Consider the following 20,923-nt stretch of genomic DNA (forward strand, 5'->3'; position numbering starts at 1 on the left):
ATGGAAAACGAGGAGAAACTCAAGATCATATAAAGGGAGTATTTTGAAGAACCCTTGAATCCAGATGGAGACCTGGATGAGGGGGGAAAATTGAGAAGTAAGAAGAGGAGCTGCAAACACAAAAGGTCTTAACAGGAAAGAACTGGAAAAATGCACTGAGAAAGATGAAGGGGGGAACGCATCAGGTTTGGATGAGTTAAGTATAGAAATAAGAGCAGCAGCAAATATTGAGATTCACTGGCTCCATCGAGTGATTAAACTTGTGCGGTAAGAGAGGAGGAACCCAGAAGACTGGAAGAAGGGAGTAATTGTCCCGATATTCAAGATAGTTTTTGGGCTCTTTTTTATTATCTCTTAGTGAATTATATTGATGTGTCGTTGTGTAAAGATCTTTGATAAAGGTTTGGAAACACGGATTGGGACAAAAACAGAAGGAAGGATGAGAGAAGAACAGCGTGGGCTCACTGCAGGAGGGCCCACAGTAGATCAATTCTCGCTGTAAGATACAGGAACATCACAATGAATACGGGACAGATTTACTGATGACCCTCCTGGTCACTGAAAAATAATATGATAGTGTTCGTAGAAACAAGATAAGGGAGTCAGGGAGAAGAAAAACAACAATATAGAGGTTAAGAGAAATGTGCAGTGGGAGTGTGAGCTGTGTAAAAATGGGAGGAGAGAGATCAGATTGGCTGGAACAGTGGTTTGACGCAGGGAAGTGCGCTTTCACCACTGCTCTTCACTACAGTGACAGACGTAATAATGACCAGAGTGGAACAAGTAACTGATGCGGGAAGAATGAAAGCAATGGTGTTTGCGCACAATTTGATGATGTGGGGAAACGGGCAGAAGGAATTGCAGGAGCAGTTGGAAGTATAGCAACACATAGTGCAAGGTTAAGGGATGAAATTTAGCATAAGTAAGTTTGAAATAATGATCACAGTCAGGAAAAAGGAGAGAGTCATGAGTGGAATAACAGTTGCTGGAGAAGGAGGAGAGTTTCAAGTTTCTGGAAAGCTTAATACAGGAGAATGGAAGAAACGACAGCAGAGAAATAAACGAGCGGGGGCGACAAGCAGCAGCAATCCGGAAGGGTGCTAGAAGCCCGATATGGTGTCAGAATGTCCCTCAAAACAGCAAACATGTTATATACCGGGCGCACTGTTTTCCGATCCTGACGCATACCTCTGAGACCTGAGTAATGAAAGGAAGCGAGAGAAGCAAAATAAAATGTTAAGGAATGAGATGATCAGGGAATTACAGGAGGAGGAACCGTTACAGGACAGGATAGAGGAATCAAAGATAGGACGGTCTGGACATTTTAAGCGAATGGAGAATATGATAGCCACGAAGATACACGAGATGAAAGGGAAGGGAAAAAGAGCAACAGAGAGGTGTCTGAAACATGTGCGCGACTGCGTGCGAAAGAAAGGAGGAGACTGGATCAAGGTGGAGACGGATGGATGGTGGGAAGATAGGCGAATAGGGCGGTAAGAAACCCTAATATGAAGTAAAATGGGACGTACCATCTGTCACATATTTCACACTGGTTTGCATAGTTCGAATGTATATGCTGATGTACACATGTACTGTACCTAAATTTATTTATAGTTTAGGCTGCAAGAACTTCTTAAGAATCGGCCGTTCGTTGCGCATTCCTGACACACTGTAGAAAGATATGCTACTGTAGGAAGGCTCGTACCACTTTTGTTAACATTTCGTACGAAGATAGGGAGTGCCCCTTTGTCTCTTGTTTGGACTGGATTATGTAGGTGAACATCGAAAAACCACACCATGTACATTCTTACTAAGAAACGCAACATTACAATCACAAAGGTAACGCTATTTTTAGACCATTACCCAAATTATACAACAGGGTTTTACCGTCACTTTAACTCGCTTAATGAGAGCGTGCGACGCGACATTTTTAACGTGTTTTCACTCCGTCTGAATGAGCCAACTCTGAAAATATCTTAGGCAAACGAGGAACTGTCGGGTTTTGGAGTGACGCTCAATGTAACGTGCCAGCACCTAGGTCTTAATGTCGCGTGTGCACACGCCGTTATCTGGTTTTACTGCAAGTGCGCCACGATGAATCACTGGTAAGCGCTTTACTGACATCCCGCCTAAAGCTAACACGTCCACTCAACTTCTGCTTAGGCTAGTAAGTCAAGATTGGCGCAACGTGGAAAAAAAAAAGAAAAACAATTATACACGGAAAAAAATTAAAAAACCTGATCAATAAACAATCATACACGGTCCAGTCACAATACTGTGATCACCACCTATGTTTGACGTTAACGTGCATTACCCATCGCAGACGGCAGGTGTAAGCACTAGCAGTGGAGGGTACATAAAGCGAGTCGGAAGGACGCGAAAAACACTTTCTTCAAAAATAGCCAAACTATAAATATTGATAACTCAATCAATTATCACGAAGTAACAATATCTTAAGATAAATTATATAATAGACCAACATTTATAATTACAATAATTATAATAATTTATTTATTTTTAGCACTATTAGCAGTAGATAAAATCACTAATATTAACCAGCGGCCTATTCGTAAAATACGATAATTTACTAATGAATAAACCCTTACGATTAAGACATCCTTTAATTAAAATTATTAACATTTCCACCTCTCCCTCTTCTGTCTCCACCTGCCCACTACCCCTCTAAACTTCCACATGCTTCTCCCTCTCCTCGCTCCTCTCTGCCCATTTACTCAACCCCCTCATGCTGTCCATCCCCGCCACTCTCTGTTTCAATCTGTCCCCAACCTGGTCATCAGCACATATAGCCCCTGCAATACAGTTCAATAAAGCAGGTCGACACTATTACTACAACAACACACGTCACCCAGGGCAAGCTATACATCAGAGGCTTGAATATCATTTATTTGTTACCTGATGTACAGGCTGCCACGCAAAACATGTCGATAAAGCAGCCAGATACTACTCCAACATAACATACTTGACACGCAGGGCAGCCCACATGTCAGGGTCTGGAAAAACCATTTCTTGCCCCTGACATGTAGGCTGCTAGGCAACGCAGATTGATTTGGAGGCGGATACTGTTCCAACTCAGCATGCCTGTCGTGCAAGGCAGCCGATGCACCAGAGGCTGGGAAAAACACATTTTGCTTGTATCTCTGCTCATACTGGAAGTAGGGCTACAAATACAAGATTATTATGTCACTTTGATAAACGCTATGTCGGATTACTTACAACATTGAAGATATGAGAATATAGTGCTGAAATGTTTGAGGCCTGCTATGTCTGTGTCAATTTAGTTGAAACCTATCTGAAGTTTGGCAAGAGATCATGGGCATGCACACATGCATACACTCCACTTTAAACAGATTTGGAATAATATTTCATAAAGCTGCTGATAATCAAAACATAAGTATCATAAGCCGAGAAAATGCATACAATTCTTTAGGCTAGTGTCACTCTTCCTGAGCGGAAATCAAGTAATGTTATAACCTTAAAAGGAGATGTACATGATATTATGATACAGGAAAGCAAAAGTAACATGTGGAGCTTTGGATTGGACCCAGCAGTGTGCTTGGCTGGCTGAGATGGCTAGGGTGGCTACTTGCGATAGGTGGGAGGTCTGGGTTTGAGTCCCAGTCCAGTGCAGATTTTCAAATGTCACAGTTGGGTAATACATCTATAGCCATTGCTGCTGAGTTCATGCAACTGGCATACGATTATCGTAGCAGATGCCCACTTCTCTCACTTGTTCAGAGGGCAGAGTTTGGTGGTACACTGAGGAGGCTAGCTGCACGAAAAACGCAGTGTGGACCGTTTTCTACTTCATTCTGTGGACGGGCAAATAATTTCGTTTGATGCTACCATATGTCCGTACTGCCAGATGTGGATTTAAAGGTGATAACAAAAAAACAGACAATCGGTTACTAGAAAATTACTACCTTCACGTAACCAGGTTCATCTGATAACACTGCACTTACCCTGGATCTTTGAAGATCACACCATGTCTAATCTCGTCCACGCCCTGAACATGAAAGACCAGGAGACCTTAATCCTGAGTGACTATCACTCTGACTAGGCCTCAATGTTTCTGAGTATTTTAAAGAACAGCATTTCTAAGTTCTTTGATATATCATCTACAAATCGTCACTAAACGCATCACTGCAATCATCTTGTTCTAGTATATTACAAACTGATGACTATTGTGCCACTTCATGGAAGATAAAAGCTATGTCACATAGGACATTAAAAGATGTGAGAATACCTCATACACCATATGAAGGGTTGAGATGCGTGGGTGTGTATGTTCCATCCTAGCTCTGAAACCACTAGAATAATTTCAACCAAACTGCGTTAATATGTGGCTTGCTTACGGTCGTAAGTAAATAATGTGTTGAGATAAAATGCGTGTACTATTCCTAGAGAACCGAATAACACTGTGTAATCAACAATTGATGTTAAAAATGCGTTGCATTGCTAAGTGACTGGCGCACTATGGGTAATAAGGAATCCTTTTTTTGACGCGAAGGAAATGATGATCGAAAGTATGACTAGAGGTTTTATAGGCTCCCCGAGTAGAGGCTGTTGAGGCAAATGAATCCACTGTGTTCGTACACTCTGCAGAGAAGTGTCTCGCATGAAGTATGACGCAAAATTGACGAGACTGGTGCTGAAATTTCATGAACTTAGCAAATATGTTCATTTGGACGTCTTCAAAAGAATGAATGATTGAATGAATGAGTGAATGAATGAATGAGTGAACACTACAATTTTATGCCTGAATACAGGTTCGGGTTATAGCAGGACGGGGAATATGAACCGCGCCCTTTCGAAGGAACAATCGCTGAATTTGCCTTTGTGAGCTTTACAGGAATCATGGAAAACCTAAATCTACGTGGACGGACGAGGATTTGAATACCCGTCCTCCCAAAGGCGAGTCGAAAATGCAATAATCACGCGCCACTTCGCTGGTGTAGTTTTCAAAAAAGTGCCCATGAGAGACCACACAGTAACTTCAATCATTTCTTGCAGTATTGATGTACTATGTTTTTGGTGAGGTTGTGCAAAAACTGTGCTGTCTCTTCCTCCGCGTGAAGAACAAGAAGACGTCTATAATAAACTATCGTCATTGAGGTGTTCGATTTTGGTAAAAAAGCTGTCGCAGCGTGCGCACGCAGTTCACGAATGAAAAACAGTCGCGTACAATTACGCCACGGAAAAATGATTCCTTAGTAATACGCGCCAAGGGCGCCCGTGGCCGGGGAGCAAGGTGGGCCGTGCCCAAACCCCCCCCCCCCCCCCCATATCCTCTCCTCCTCCGAGCTCTCATCGTAAGGAAAAAATATCGCGTAGTCAGTTGTTTTTCATTCGAGTAAATGACTTAAAAGTCGGTATTACGTACAAGTTTTAACAGAGTTGGAAATTGAATTTTTTTTTTGTAGCTACTTACAAGTCGGCAAAATACACTACTGTTTGCAAAAAGTGAAACATTAAGAGGCAACGGTGTGCAACACTCTACGATAAGAGGACGTATAGAACAGTGGAACAATAATGATGTTGTTGTGGTCTTCAGTCCAGAGACTGGTTTGATGCAGCTCTCCATGCTACTCTATCCTATGCAAGTTTCTTCATCTCCCTGTACCTACTGCAACCTACATTCTTCTGAATCTACTTAGTGAATTCATCTCTTGGTCTCCCTCTAAGTTTTTTACCCTCCCCGCTGCCCTCCAATACTAAATTGGTGATCCCTTGATGCCTCAGAACATGTCCAACCAACCGATCCCTTCTTCTAGTCGTGCCACAAACTAGTCTTCTCCCCAATCCTATTCAATACCTCCTCATCCATGCGGCACCGAGTTCCAATAATATATTTTGAGTTTTTCTTACGAGTCTTTGGTTTTCAACGCAATGTACAATATCCAGAATCAATTTTTCTACACTTCAGCAACAAGCTCAAAACTGTCGAATTTTTGAGTAGGGCTACAAGCAGATATGCTGTCCAGTATCAGAGATCCAATGATCCGTATGTGCGATTCACTAGCGATCTGATGTCAAGACTCACAACAAGCGGCCACGTACATAACATTCGCAACACCACAAGACTTTACATGCAAAATGGCGGCTCAGCCATAGGCCCCTATCTTTCACGGCCAGTACATTTCTAGTTGAGCAATTCCCACTCTGATTTGTTAATGTGGTCTACTCGGACAACTTACAAATATAGAAATCACAACTTGAGTGCAAGTCTGCCACGTAATTTCAGCCAGTCAAGAATTTTCAGCAGAGAGGATACGGTAGCTCAGTGTAAGAAACGATCCTAGAAGCTAGCCAAGGTCTAGGAACTGCGACCGCACCGATCACTCAATACGACTGGAAGAAAAATACACTGTTATGCAACCTTATGCGGTCGACACCTTACGCGACTAAGGAGAAGGTTAAAGAATGCCGTTACGGAAAGAATTAAGCATTTCCTTACAACATGTCTCCCATAATACGGTCGATCTTACCTCCTGTTAACTGAAGGTTGCAGAGCCTACACCAAAAATGTCAAATATAAGTGGTTTTTAGTTAGAATAACTATAATGGCACTAGTACTATTCTTGACACAAATAACCCACATACCTCCAGCAGTTTATCTTTTTAATGCTGTGGACGACATATATAGCAGCAGTCGGTACGCCCGAGGCTCTGAATGCTTCTCACGCATTTGACTTTTCTTATTGTGCTTTGGACAGTATACAATTTACAGACAAGTGAGGGTGGTTAAACACACACATACATTTACAAGTATGATAAATTCATACATTCTTGTTATACACTAGTGAACTATATTATTTACTACTGATTCGTCTTTTGTTGTGCGTTTCGAAGCGTAGGAAAGCAAGGAGACTTCCATTTCTTTGTTTGCAGACCACTTTCAGAGTCAGTATGAAAGAATTAAAAGTGGCGCGATGTCACAGCGACGACGAAGTCGTGTACTGTCTGAGTGCCATTAGTTGAAAGACGACAAAGCGAGGGGAGAGTTCACCAGTACCTCTGCAAGTGAACTGGCACAAAAATCTACCGCAGCTAAGAGGTAAACAAAGGTGGAAATCAAGACATGCACAGCCGTCGATTGCAGTGCAGGCACTGCTGCAGCATCTGTGGCACACAGTGCTTCAAATGTTGCGGCACTCCACCACAGCCAGCGTGTTAATACCTAAACTAACTTCTTTACAGAATATCGTTCATCGCTTCTCTCACTTCTGGCAATGGTTGGTTGAGAAAAATGTCAAGATGGACTGTGTTTCGGTGTCTACGTTCAACAGTAGATCCTGCCGCTATAATAGACTGAATTGTCAGTTCGAAGATTGGAGCAAGGCATGGGCATACCAGCTCCAACAGCACCATGCGTAGTAAATGGTTCAAATGGCTCTAAGCACTATGGGACTTAACTTCTGAGGTCATCAATGCCCAAGACTTATAACTACTTAAACCTAACTAAACTAAGGACATGACACACATCCATGCCCGAGTCAGGATTCGAACCTGTGACCGTAACAGCAGCGCGGTTCCGGACTGAAGCGCCTAGAACCGCTCGGTCACAACGGCCGGCTACCATGCGTAGTAAAGCACTGTGGTGTTTAAAATCATCTTCGAGCTGATGACACATTTATCTTTTACTTTGCAGAAAACCTCTTAATAGAAGGTCAGACACCGATGTGTGAGATATGGGATCTGTGGTAAAATTTTCACTAACTTATTCGTTGAATGACGTTTACGTACAGTTTTTTTTTTTTTTTTTTTTTTTTTTTTTTTTTTTTTTTTTTTTCTCGGAAGTAGTTACTTAAGAAATATAGGCTACCCCTACACCGTCCATATGCACAGGCAGCTCCCTCACTTTATTCTTTTCTTCATTCTTATCTTCTTTCTCATATTTTCCTTTCCTTTATAACATGCATTGACATTAGATTAGAATGTAGACACTCCTGGCATATACTCCAAGTGAAAAGCTACGTTATTCATCCGGATGGCAGACTGGCAGTGTTAAAAAACGCGCCGTTCCAACGAGCAACAAATGAGGTGTGATCAAAAAGTAAAGGAAAATTTTTAATTTCGTAGGCTAAACCCTCCACTTGATTTTCAAAACCTTTTTTAAACTTGTTGGTACACATGTTCCTGATGTATGTTTGCATTTTCAGTTGTTCTGAGTATTTAGTTTATTTTTGACAATCGAAAAGTTTATGTGTGTGTCGACACGGCGAATTTTTGCTTTCGAATTTTTTTTTTTTTTTGCTTTACATAAAATTCTGCTTGAAAAATGAAATATAGTGCAGCACCGCATTCGAAATGTTGACTCCGGCTTTTGGCGAATCTACTATGACTCCGACAGGAGTTTACGAGTAGTATAAACATCTCCGAGCGGGTCGAGCGGACTTTGAAGACTACGACCGCTCTGGACGCCCTAGCACATCAATTACCGACGAAAGTGCGCAAAGTGTACAGACAATGGTTCTGGAAAATCGCCGAATCACCATCAGAGACGTTCCTAGCGAATTCGGCATGTACTTTGGCTCATACCAAACAATATTTTTGGGTGTTTCGGGCGTGAAACGGGTAGCGGCAGAGTTTGTTCCGAAACTGTTGAGTTTCGACCAAAAACGACGTAGCGTGGACATCTCTCAGGAACTGCTGAACGAAGTCGACAGCGATCCAGAACTACTAAAGAGGGTTATAACAGGTGACAAAAATAAGGGTATACGGGGAGAGGGGGAGGGATATGACCTCGAACCCAAGGCTCAGTCGTCCTGGAAACTGCCTGAAGAGCCAAGACCAAAGAAAATTCGTCACGTTCGATCACAGGTGAAGATTCTTCTCGCTGTTTTCTTCGATTAGAAAGGAATAGTGCACCATGAGTTCTCGTTCTTTTTTTTTTTTTTTTTTTCGTACGATCAGTAAGGAATACTACCTGGAAGTTATGTGCCGTTTGTGTGAAGCAATCCGAAGAAAACGACCAGTTTTGTGGCAAAACCAATGGACGTTGCATCACGATAATGCTACCGCTCACACCTCCAATGCTTGTTCGTGACTTTTTTTGGCAAAAAACAAACCCGTTACGTTGCCTCAGGTACCGTATTCGCCGGACGTGGCTCCCTGCGACTTCTTTCTATTCCCGAGGCTGAACAGAACTATTCAAGGACGTCGTTTTGCCACCACCGATGAGATAAAAACAGAAACGCTGAAGGAGCTGAATACCATAACGACAAGTTCAGAAGCTCTTCCTAGATTGGGAAAAGCGCTGGCACCAAGTGTATTTTATCTGAGAGGGATTACTTTGAAGTTGATGCTGATGAATGAATGAAAACGTAAAACTTTCGTTACTTTTTGATCACATCTCGTAATCATCATCTGAAGTCGTGAAGCCCAGTGGCTGCATCGAGACTGTGGATAGGAGGAGGAGGAGAAGAACCGGGGGGGGGGGGGGGGAGGGGGCGTCCATCACTATAAATAGACTGAGGTCCGCAATGATTCGACTCTTCGACAGAAGATGAGCATGACACTCGTCGAACCGTCGCGGCTGGAGAACAGAGAGTGTTTGATCGTTTCACCCTCTCTAACGGCTTTATTTAGTTTTCTGCTACATAGTTCTTTAATAATCCCGGACATGTGACTCTGGATGAACGCCTGACTGTCGAAAGTCTTGACCTCTTCCTAATAAAAGCCTGCAGCAAAAGTTTTCACTGAACTATAAAACATGTACATGTGTCCTTTTAACACCAAATAAATGCTGACTGTTACATTAGGCAAGAGACCCATCGAAGTTTCTGTTTTCTATCGTTTAGACACTTATTAAGAAAAGCTGTGACCTAGGTGGTAGAATTGTACAATGGCAAATGGATGAGTGTGTGTCTAGGATCTCTATATATCAGTTGTCAGTCCATAACATTTATGTACCTTCGTGTAAAACTCATTATGTGGCTCTTCAAAGGTTGATATTTTATGAAACAAAAGTGGCCGAAGTGTTTTCCATAAGGAATGTTAATCATCTTCGATTCTTTGAATTGCCAGGTTTATAATCAGACCGCAGGCTGTCTATTTTAGCTTACGGGAGTCTTTTGTAGCCTGTAAGTCAATCTTTTGCATTCTTTTCTTTCCACTACTCACACCAATTCTCAAGCACGACCCCTATTAAAACTACATGCAGGGCCGGGAATCTAATCCGCATAACCGTGTTTCGCGAAGTGTCGCATCCTTTTCCCTGTGATGGCCAAAAATCTCAATTTTCCTATTCTTGCTTCCTGGGTACGAGTAAGTTACTTTTTTCTTTTTTTTTCGCGCGCTTTGCTGTCACGGCCACCTCAATAATCAGTGTTACATAACGCTGCGACGGTCTAGGAACACGTGAAAGAAGAGGCTGGGCCGCGACTTTTCACATACTACGGAGTTATAATTACGTTTGAAATAAAATAGAGGGAAAGAAATAATCGTAAAAATCATCTTGTAAGAACGCCCCATTGCAAAAACGACACACAAAAAAGAATTTTTTATTCTCCGCCAAGCCGTTCTTATGCTCGTGTACAGTCGAGTCGACATGTGCATGAAATTGAGTCCCCTACTACCTCTTACCTGCGGTCTTCTAAGCAATTGCACTAATTTACTAACGTGGCGTACTCTTGTTTTTCTTAGGGCGTACCATCTAACAGTTGCAGTTCACGACAAAACTGTCAAGTCATACGAATCTAACTGCCTCGGTATTTCGTGTCCGAGTTCCAAATTATATAGCGCGTTGTATTAATAAGTTACATATTGAATACTCAGCCAAATTAACAAACACGAAAACTTCAGTTTATAGCAGATTTCTGGAATTTCGGATTTGAAATTGCGAATGGAAGCGAATGTATTTATTTTCCCGCCAAGAAAACTGCCGTGAACGAAAGATTATATAGAATACATCCGTATACTCTGGATCAGAAAGTGTGTATTTTCCGCACTTACTAAAAAACTATAATCCATGGCTTGTCGACAGTAATTGTTGTCCTCATTTTCAGCCGTAGTTCCGTAAAATTATTCTGGACTGGAAAGTATTTGAGACTTGTCGGAGAACCTTTCACGACAAATAAACAAGTAAAATGGCACATTGTTTCATCTGTCTCGATCCCGTCATGTATAAAAATAACATATTTGGGTGAACGGAAACACACTGTGGCAACTGAAGAGCTCCTCAGTTAGAAGTGTCAAGGGACACACTAGAGAAGGTAGGTAGTGTATTCGTTTTTCGGCTTCCATGTTAATAACGCCTATGATTATTTTTAAAGGCTATCTAAAAGAGTGAGTTTCAATAATGAACTGCACTACCTTGAATTTTAAATTCATCAAAATGTACAAAATTTAGTACAGACGAAGTCGTCCTCCATAATCCTTCAAGTTAGTGAGATCTGGGAGTAAACAGTCTCGCGTTATACTCAGTGGCGAGTCGTTAAACCAAGGCGGGCATTACTCCATGTGTAATTCTACCACTCACAACTGTGAATGCAATATGTTAACTACACACAACATTGACTATAACAGTTACCATAGCAAACTGCTGTACTCAGTAATTCAAGGTGTCGGCGGCTCTTGGCTTGATGCAACACTGAATTATCTGCAAATCATGTACTAATAACTACATAAACATCAACTTCGTCATATATACTATTAGGAATGCAGTGTGCTCGTGTATGAAATGGGCTATTCCAATAAATTCACTATCTGTATACAACGTGGTAAGTCTTCGGTTCACTATTTAGGATCCTCAAAACGAGCTGGTATGGTTGAACATCCAGTACGAAACCGGACGATCGCAGTGGTGGTGGCGGTGGTGGTTAGTGTTTAACGTTCCGTCGACAACGAGGTCATTAGAGAAGGAGCGCAAGCTCGGGTTAGGGAAGGATTGGGAAGAAAATCGGCCGTGGCCTTTCAAAGGAACCATCCCGGCATTTGCCTGAAACGATTTAGGAAAATCACGGAAAACCCAAATCAGGATGGCTGGAGACGGGATTGAACCGTCGTCCTCCCGAATGCGAGTCCAGTGTGCTAACCACTGCGCCACTTCGCTCGATCGCAGTGAAACACTGATGTGCATCCTAGTGTACAAAGTTTCTCGAATCTGCAATCTTACTTCTAGACAGGGTGAGTTACGAATCGGCACAGACGAGGGCCGAGACGGATGTTCATTGCTTTATTCTGAATAAGTGCAAAAGTATTAGATATGCTGGCCCATGTCAATCGCCCAAGAACTGATCAGTGACTTTAGATTTGTGGTGCACTTCCTTACAGTATATAAAAAAAGAAAAAAGTGAAAACTAGGAGCTTTATACACAAAGGTTACTTGGATATCGACATAACAATATTGGACTTGTCACAGCACATTCTTCCAGTTACCTACTTACGAATGGAAAGGAGCCCAACTGATGGCAATTATAAAATTATGGTGATTTTTGAGTGGCGTACCAAAATGAGGCCTTTAGCGCCTGTTTAAAACTATTATGAGAGGAGTAGGTCTAAAATTCATCTTAGCTACAATTCTTAAGTATTTTAATGCTGTAGTAGATAAGGGGACGGGCAGTACACTAAACTAAAAGTGGACGAACCACTTGTTACTCAAAACGTGCATCGCAAAAACCTAGGAATGAGTTGAGACGAAACAACACACTTGTATTATCATCAGTCAAAATAAACACCAGGTTGTAAGTTAAATATACCAGATTTCCCGTGTTGAAAATTTAATATATATATGCCTCAAGCACTGCAATCAAGTATAGTGACCTCTCCGGAGTAAAAAGCCACGAATCAGATGCCAACGCACCATCCGGCGACGGGCGGATGCAGAAGAAAAGATTCGTAATACTTCTTTTTTGCAACCTATCAAGCGTATGGTTAACACGGCGACGTCATCAGCATCACAGAACACGTACTATACACAGACAGTCGTGAACACCGTGTGGAAGGCCAGCTCGGCCTGGTGTTGGGTGACACCCGTGAACTGGTTTGCGCGGAAAGTTTCGGCCCAGCTGCATACATCCACAATTGTTCGATTTGCCAGCGAAATCGTAACTTAACCCATCCAGTTAAATTATTCCTTACAGCGTCGGTAAGTATTCGTAACACTATGCCCGTTTTAACACGTGTAGGATACAACTGCCTACAACGCGCAAATCGTATTAATAAATGCTACGCGCTGCCACGCGTTGTAGTAAGCTATTGTTACAAGATCCTGATATACTATAATGATGTTTCGATCCATAATTAACAACCACTGTATACGCTGTGACGCCCCGATGGATACAGCTTTTTCATGTTAATTCTCAAACTGTTGTTCGTCAACAAGCTGAAGGTAAACAGTCATACAATATTTATAATTCTCTGTGGTCACTTGGTCACGTTGTAGGCCAGCAACGCCAAACCATCTCATTTGACTTACACTAAACGCCGCGCAGCTAGACAGGGACCGTTTACGGTATTCTCTAGACTCGGGTTAGGTTAACTGTTGACGACATGATATATCGAGAACACAGTTTAAGAGGGCGGGGAGGAAATTGCCCAACAATTCTTTTCTCAATAGGGGATGAGGTTAAATCGTTGAAAAATCCCTCAATTCTTCATCGAAGAACGGAAGGTAACCGAATCAGCGTGTTCACTCTTCGACATTACAATATGAAACACAGCGTCCTATGGACAGTTTCTGAAGCAACGATCAATTTAACTCTATTAAACAACCAAGTTCCTATCCATCTTTCCGACATTTTCTTCAGCCAGTCGCGTAAAATACGGGCAGGTCTATGATAAACAGACACGAATCTATTTATTCTGCGTCAAAAATCACTGGCCCAACATATCTCAGCTGTTCTGTTCGTTGATGCCCATACATCAACAGCCGAATACGGATCAAATAGCGTTGTATACTGTGCCCATACCGACCTTCCGCCTATATTTTGAAGTTTTCTCAAATTACACGCAAATGATCAAAGATACAACATCGAGAGCAAAGAGATGGTCCAGTATTGTGTATAAAGATTAGTGAGAAGCTTGTAAAACTTCACTGGAATGCGAGAAAGGTGTGTCAGTAATACCACCCTTTCTGCGTCGCTACCTAGATTCCAGTGACTTGACGAGACAAAGTGTACTGAACAGTCAATGCTAAATGATAAAAAAATCATTCAGCAGCACCTGTGTGACGCACATGAATAACGTGTAATGTCCCGTTTCGTACTCGACACGTTTCCCTCTCGCATAAAATAATCACTCTTACATGACAGAAATGAAATATGGCCAACATGTTATACTCCCCCACACTTTCAAACTTATTAAACCATTCCCAATAGTTTGAAACACATGTGAATGCCAGTTTTACATACAGGTATCAAAGTGGTACAATCAACAGTCGAATATAATTAGTCAATATTCTGAAGACGCTGAATGTCCATTGATCGAAATGGCTCACATCAACAGCTTTACCCACAATTCAGAGCTTCCTTGCAAGTACTTGTTCAGACTCAGTTCGTCATAACTATCTTTTCACAATACCACGAAGAAAAAAAAAAGAGAAAAAAAAGAGGACAACACATCAATTGTTTGTTTCATCTCCGTAAGGTAAAAGTATTAAAAAGGAATCCTGATCTTGTATTTAGTAATGCAACTGATCGTGGGTAAGAATTTTTTACACTTTAGCATACAGTAATGGAACTAACCAAAACTTCGTGCAGAATTGGAATGGGACTCGGATACAGACAAAGGATTTATGGGGGCAATAGCTGCTCCAGATGCCCACGATGCCTACCAGTCCTCAAACTGCGATAAATCCAAATTCTCCGTTGCATTCATTTTGCCAGTGATACCAGCACCACAGCAGCATAGGGTAGTAAAGGATTATTTTGGTCGTGAGGAAAGTAACCAGCAACTAGTTGAAGTTGCGAGGCATGACTTACGCCTCAAATGGTAACAGCACTCCCATGAAAGATACGTAGTAGGATTCAAGTAGCAGTGTGTCGTGTTTTAAACGGTCAAGTCTTACATGCCATGTCTGATCGGCAACATGGCAATGCAAATAGCTTCAGATACAAAAAACTGCCGTAATGAATTTATGCTTTGAATGATGCATGTTACAGTACTTCATTGTCATTCATAGCTCTGACAATGAGTATCATAATACTTCATTACTGCATTATAGTTTCTGAAAAATCTGTGGCATTTTGTTGATATGTTATTAACAAATGACTCATTATCATGTGTTCAGAAACCCTTTACAACAGAAAAATCGTGAGGTAAGAAGGATGTACAAACACATTTTCATCTCTTCATTGGAAGAAACAAAAAGAAAATATTGTGGGGAAGGCCGCGTTTTATTGGCTGGACACTAGCAAATGTAACAGACCCACTAAGGAGACTGCCTACACTACGCTTGTCCGTCCTCTTTTAGAATACTGCTGCGCGGTGTGGGATCCTTACCAGATAGGACTGACGGAGTACATTGAAAAAGTTCAAAGAAAGGCAGCACGTTTTGTATTATCGCGAAATATGGGAGAGTGTGTCAAAGAAATAATACAGGATTTGGGCTGAACATCATTAATAGAAAGGCGTTTTTCGTTGCGACGGAATCTTCTCACATAATTCCAGTCACCAACTTTCTCCTCCGAATGCGAAAATATTTTATTGACACCGACCTACATAGGAAGGAACGATCACGAGGATAAAATAAAGGGAAATCAGAGCTCGTACGGAAATATAGGTGTTCATTCTTTCCGCGCACGATACGAGATCGGAATAATAGAGAATTGTGAAGGTGGTTCGATGAACCCTCTGCAGGCACTTAAATGTGATTTGCAGCGTATCCATGTAGATATAGATGTCTTGAGGTGAACAATACTTTAAACAATATTAGTCTGATTATCAGACTTGAAAATTTAAAAATATTTAAACTATATTCAACTTGATCATTGTCCTCTTTAGCTGACTGGTCAGTGGGGTCTGACGTCCATGCAAAGGGCCCAGGTTCAGTTCCCAGTACTACCAGGGAGCCTCTCTTGATCAGATGACCAGAACAGCGAGCACTGAACCTCACAAGGCACACTGAGGAGCTACTTGATGGAGAAGAAGCAGCTCCAAAATCTGGAGAACTGACAATGGCCAGGAAAGTGGTGTACTGCACCATGCCCCTTCTACTGTATCCAAACAACTCCATATGACAGACAGTGACTTGACAGTCAGTCAGCATCAATGAGTCCTCTGGGTCTGATTGCAGAGTAGCTTTTATGTTATTCAAATGGGCCACTTCACAAAACTGTCCACCTCTGTTTATGACAGATGGCCAACAACACATATTCCACAATTCCAAACATGTAAAAGCAAAGTTATTTTGAGCCCAAATGTTAGTTGAAACATCACAGTGCTTTATTGGACATAGTCGTAGTGGATGTGGTGTTCCCTTGCCTCCTTCCAAATTGATTTTCTCAGCCAGTTGAAGGGGGACCTACAGTTTGACAAGGACTCTGACACACAGGCATTCTTCACATTCATAAATCATTGCAAGAGGTCAAAGTCATGATAAGTGACAGAAAAAATCCTAGGAGCGACTGGGGATCCAATTGTGTACCACTGGATTGGCCGTCTTGCACTCACTGACAAGGCCACCATATAATTCTGTAAAATATGTTGCATTTCTTCTAAAACAGAATGATAAACATAAATTATACTCCAACTCAACATTTGACAGAAAAATTATGCACTGCATCGGCCCTCAGTGGAAATGATTATACAACAAAAACTATCTGTGATTAATGATGAACAGATTTGTAGCCTTAATGTACCACGACCTCCCCCCTTGGTTCTAAGTACAAAATGTGTCTCCTTACTAGATCAGTTTCATCAGATAAATTGACCCCTAAAAGACATTACAAAGCAACTACAAAATATCTGTACAACTACTGCCGTAGCCTATGCAGTTTATGAATCTGCTTATCTTTTCTTCCATTATACCAATCTGTTAGCACAACATGTGTAGTGAACAACACAGATCAACATTCAAACATTCAGATCGATAGTTTTTGGGTTGTTCTTGAAGTGGGGTGCAAAAGCTCATATACAGAAGGACCTCCAACCAGAAGTAAAACAAACCCATCTAGCATATATGCAGTGACACATGTCATTCAGCTTGAATTATTTCTAAGCCCATGTACAATATAAAACTCGATGTAAATCCTGTAGCATATAAATACTGAATTAATTTTAACAGGATTCTTGATGGCTTACATACAGCACAGTAGAATTAAAAACGATGTAAAAAAATATGTTTTTCTTGGTGTGGTTTTATGGACATCTCCATATTGGTCTACCCAGTGGAAGTCTCTTCATCTTTGTATAGCTACTGGCAATCAACATACACTTGAACCTCCTTGCACTATCCTACAATTTTACTGCCTCACTTCTTTCCTGTACCAATGGTGCCTCAGTGTGTCCTATCAACTTATCCACTGTTTAAGTGAAACTATGTCATGAAGCTCCTTCCTTCCCAGTTTTATGCAGTAAGATGTGTCTCTTCATAGTTAGGTCTCCTCGACTTACTCATCTAATCTTCAGCATTCTTCTGTAGCACCAAATTTTAAAAGCTATTCTCTTCTTGCCTGTACTGTTTATCACCCACAATTCACTTTGATATAAAGGTACACTTCAGGCAAGTACTTTTAGAGAAAACTTCCTAACGTGGTACCATGAGTAAGAAATAAATAAGCACACATTTGATCCAGACAGGAATTTGATCTACAGCAAATATGTTAGTCTTAGACAGACTGATTAAAAGAAAAAAAAACCAGTCTGGTTTTGCTTCCAGTTGATTTTATCATGAACGTGTGAAATCAGTTTCATTAAATGAGACTACTCAGGGGCCTATGATTGTATTACACGGACCGGAAAAAGTTAGGGCATAGTCAAGTAACTGGTCTTAAATGAACCAAGATGACAAGTTGTTGTTAGGGCGAATGGAATCATTTATGACGACTCACGCAAGCAGTTTCATGCAATATAATAGAGGAAGCAAAATATAGTGGAGTTTGCGGATTTAACTAACCTTAGAGTTCAAAATTCTTGTTTTCTTTCCATCCATTTGAATTATGAGTTTGGCGTCCATATCAATCTCCCTGGTGAATGAAAATAAAATGTGAAGCCGCAGAAGAAAGTAACAAGGAAGATGAAATTATAATGACATATTGAAACTAACGACTATGTAAGTAATAACAGCAAGACGGTACACAGCATTAATTCTTAAATAGTTGAAACGTTTTATTGTTTTAATCATTGAAGCAGATTTTACCTTTGATTGAAGGGACGAACCCGTACTGCTACTTTGACAGACGCCATTGTCACATATTAGTAAACGTCACTCCAGTTAAAAACTAACTGCACCGCACATTCACAACACCCGACACAGCCTGTAGCACTAAAACAACTGAAATATGACGTCACGAGAGAAACCAAGCTTACAAAACGTCAAGACTGCTTCCAATTACATCATCTTTGCCAACCGCGCAAATGAAAATTTTACTGTACAGTCAAGTTAATATAACTCAAAACGCGACGATCCTACTCTATTGTAAATAGTTTTCTAGTGTAGTTGCGATGTATGATATGCCTGCGTCAGCCACCGAATAAAATAATAAATAATAAGTTTTTGAATAAAGCTGGGGCTCCACAGACACTTACGACTGGCACCCCCCGCTAGACTCTTGTGGCGCCAGCTGCCGCTTCAGGATTGCGCTGTCAGATTTTTCCTGGCGGCATTTTTAAAATAACGTCAAACGAAATTCTATGTGGGAACGGGTTTATGACACTTAACACTAACACTGGAAGGAAAATACACAGGAGAAAATTAAAGAAGAAGTGCGCGCGACGCACACACACTCATGTTTCCATATCCTTCTTTCTGCCTCTTTCTTTCCAGAAATCTCTCATATATTCACTGTGTTTCTTCTTCCTCCCTTCTGTCCATTCCTTTCCCGTTTTTTTTCGTCTTTTGGCCTTTGCTCAAATTTCTGTTATCCGATTTTTTGCTGTATGCTTACGGTCTTTGTCATGATTTCTATGGAGATTAGTTTCTTGACGTCTTCCATGATTTCCTTTACTCAGTGTGTTTCCACTGTATTCGTCGCCACTATGGTAAAATTCTTCCTGGCCAATTTGTCATTGTTCATCCTACATATCTGAGCATAGAACTTGCCCTTCTCTTCCGGATATTGTTTGTAATCACCTCTCTGTTTGTACAGTTCTTTTGTTGATTTTTTCATAGAGATCCCTTCTTTCTGAACCAGCCCACAGATCTTTCATGGTATTTTCCTCTCTTGTTTTTCTGTCTCTTTCATTTTCATTCTTCCCTTTATAACTATTGCTTCTGAGGTGCAAAACGCCTCTGGCAAGACTAATGTATTATAGCGTCTTAATTTATATCTACTATTCTGCAAACCACTGTGAAATGCACGGCAGAGGGTACATGCCATTGTACCAGTCATTATGGTTTCTTCTTGGTCCATTCACATATTGATTGTGGGAAGAATGATTGTTTGAATGCCTTTGAGCAATCAGTAATTATTCCAACCTTATCCTCACAATCCCTATATGGGCTTACATAGGGGACTGTACTATATTCCTAGAGTCATCATTTCAAACTGGTTCTCGAAACTGCTTCTCAGTATATTTATCCCTTAATGAAATTTGTTCCAAGTAATATATATCTCTGTTTCCAACAGATAGCTCAATACATAGCATCAATACTAGGAATAAGAACAATCTACATAAAGACCTAAAATCACTTACTTTGGTCCAGAAAGGGGTCCTGTATTCAGGAACACACATTTTCAATAAATTGCCAGCAACCATTAAAAACTTTGTTTCAGATAAAGCACAGTTTAAACAGAGGCTGAAAGTTTTTTTTGCCAGGCAGCTACTTCTATTCTATAGATGACTATCTTAACAGAAACTCTTAGACCAGCTTAACCAAAAATGTTTGTTAGATTTCAGTTTTGACAGCACTTGGTCACAACAGTCACAATTAGGTATTTTGTGTATGGTAAATTTATTAAAAATGCATAAATGTGTTTCATTCTGACAGTGTATTAATTCTGCAACTATTAACATTTCCAGTTTACTGTAATGTATTCATCTATTTTGACAATCACCTACCAAATGATCAGGATAGTAGTATTATATTCACATGTTTTATGTTTTTTATAATATACTTTCTGGATTTTTCCACACCCATGAGAACCTTCATATTTTTGTGTCTATTGAATGAAAACTAAATCTAATCCAATCTAATCTGTCAGTAAACTTTCTCAGGATATTTTATGTCTGTCTTCAAGAGTCTGCCAGTTCAGTTTTTTCAGCATCACCGTAACATTCTTTCAGGGGTCAAACAAACCTGTGAACACTCATGCTGCCATTGTCTGCACACATTCAATATCCCCTATTAGTCATATGTGGTATGAGTCCCACACACTTGAACAATATTCTAGAACCAGTTGCATAAGTAATTTGTAAGCAGTCTTGTTTGTTGACTGATTGCATTTTCCCAGTAATCTTCCAATAAACTGGAGTCTATCACCTGCTTTAGACCACAGCTGAGCCTATATGATCATTCCATTTCATATCTGTACAAAGTGCTCCAGCAAGGTATGGTCGATTTCAACAGTGTCTCGTTGATATAATATTTATAAGATACTACTGTTTTTCATTTTGTGAAGTGCACAATTTACATTTATGAACATCTGAAGCAAGTTGCCAATCTTTGCATCACTTTGAAACCTTATCAAGATCTGGCTGAATATTTATGCAGCATCTTTCAGACATTATGGATAGCTTCATTATAGACAACTGTATCATCTGCAAAAAAAACAAAAAAACCTGAGGTTACTATTAATATTGT

At 40.7% G+C, this 20,923-nt stretch overlaps 1 protein-coding gene across 2 annotated transcripts in view; it reads right to left on the bottom strand.

The window, feature by feature from the left end:
- LOC126335375 (kinesin-like protein Klp98A) overlaps positions 1–18,735 on the bottom strand; it is a 386,747-nt gene extending 368,012 nt beyond the window's left edge. Inside the window, exons 1-2 of one of the 2 annotated variants that reach the window (XM_049998589.1) lie at positions 18,320–18,735; positions 18,077–18,146 (exon numbers count right to left, since the gene is read on the bottom strand). In XM_049998589.1, the coding sequence (XP_049854546.1) occupies positions 18,077–18,146; positions 18,320–18,366 (117 nt within the window). In that variant the 5' untranslated portion in view covers positions 18,367–18,735. The remainder of the gene's footprint in view (positions 1–18,076; positions 18,147–18,319) is intronic. The other variant, XM_049998598.1, reaches the window with a different exon arrangement.
- Positions 18,736–20,923: the final 2,188 nt, after the last annotated feature.

Source organism: Schistocerca gregaria, chromosome 1 (genome assembly GCF_023897955.1).
Source record: "Schistocerca gregaria isolate iqSchGreg1 chromosome 1, iqSchGreg1.2, whole genome shotgun sequence".
Classification (NCBI taxonomy): Eukaryota; Metazoa; Arthropoda; class Insecta; order Orthoptera; family Acrididae; genus Schistocerca; species Schistocerca gregaria.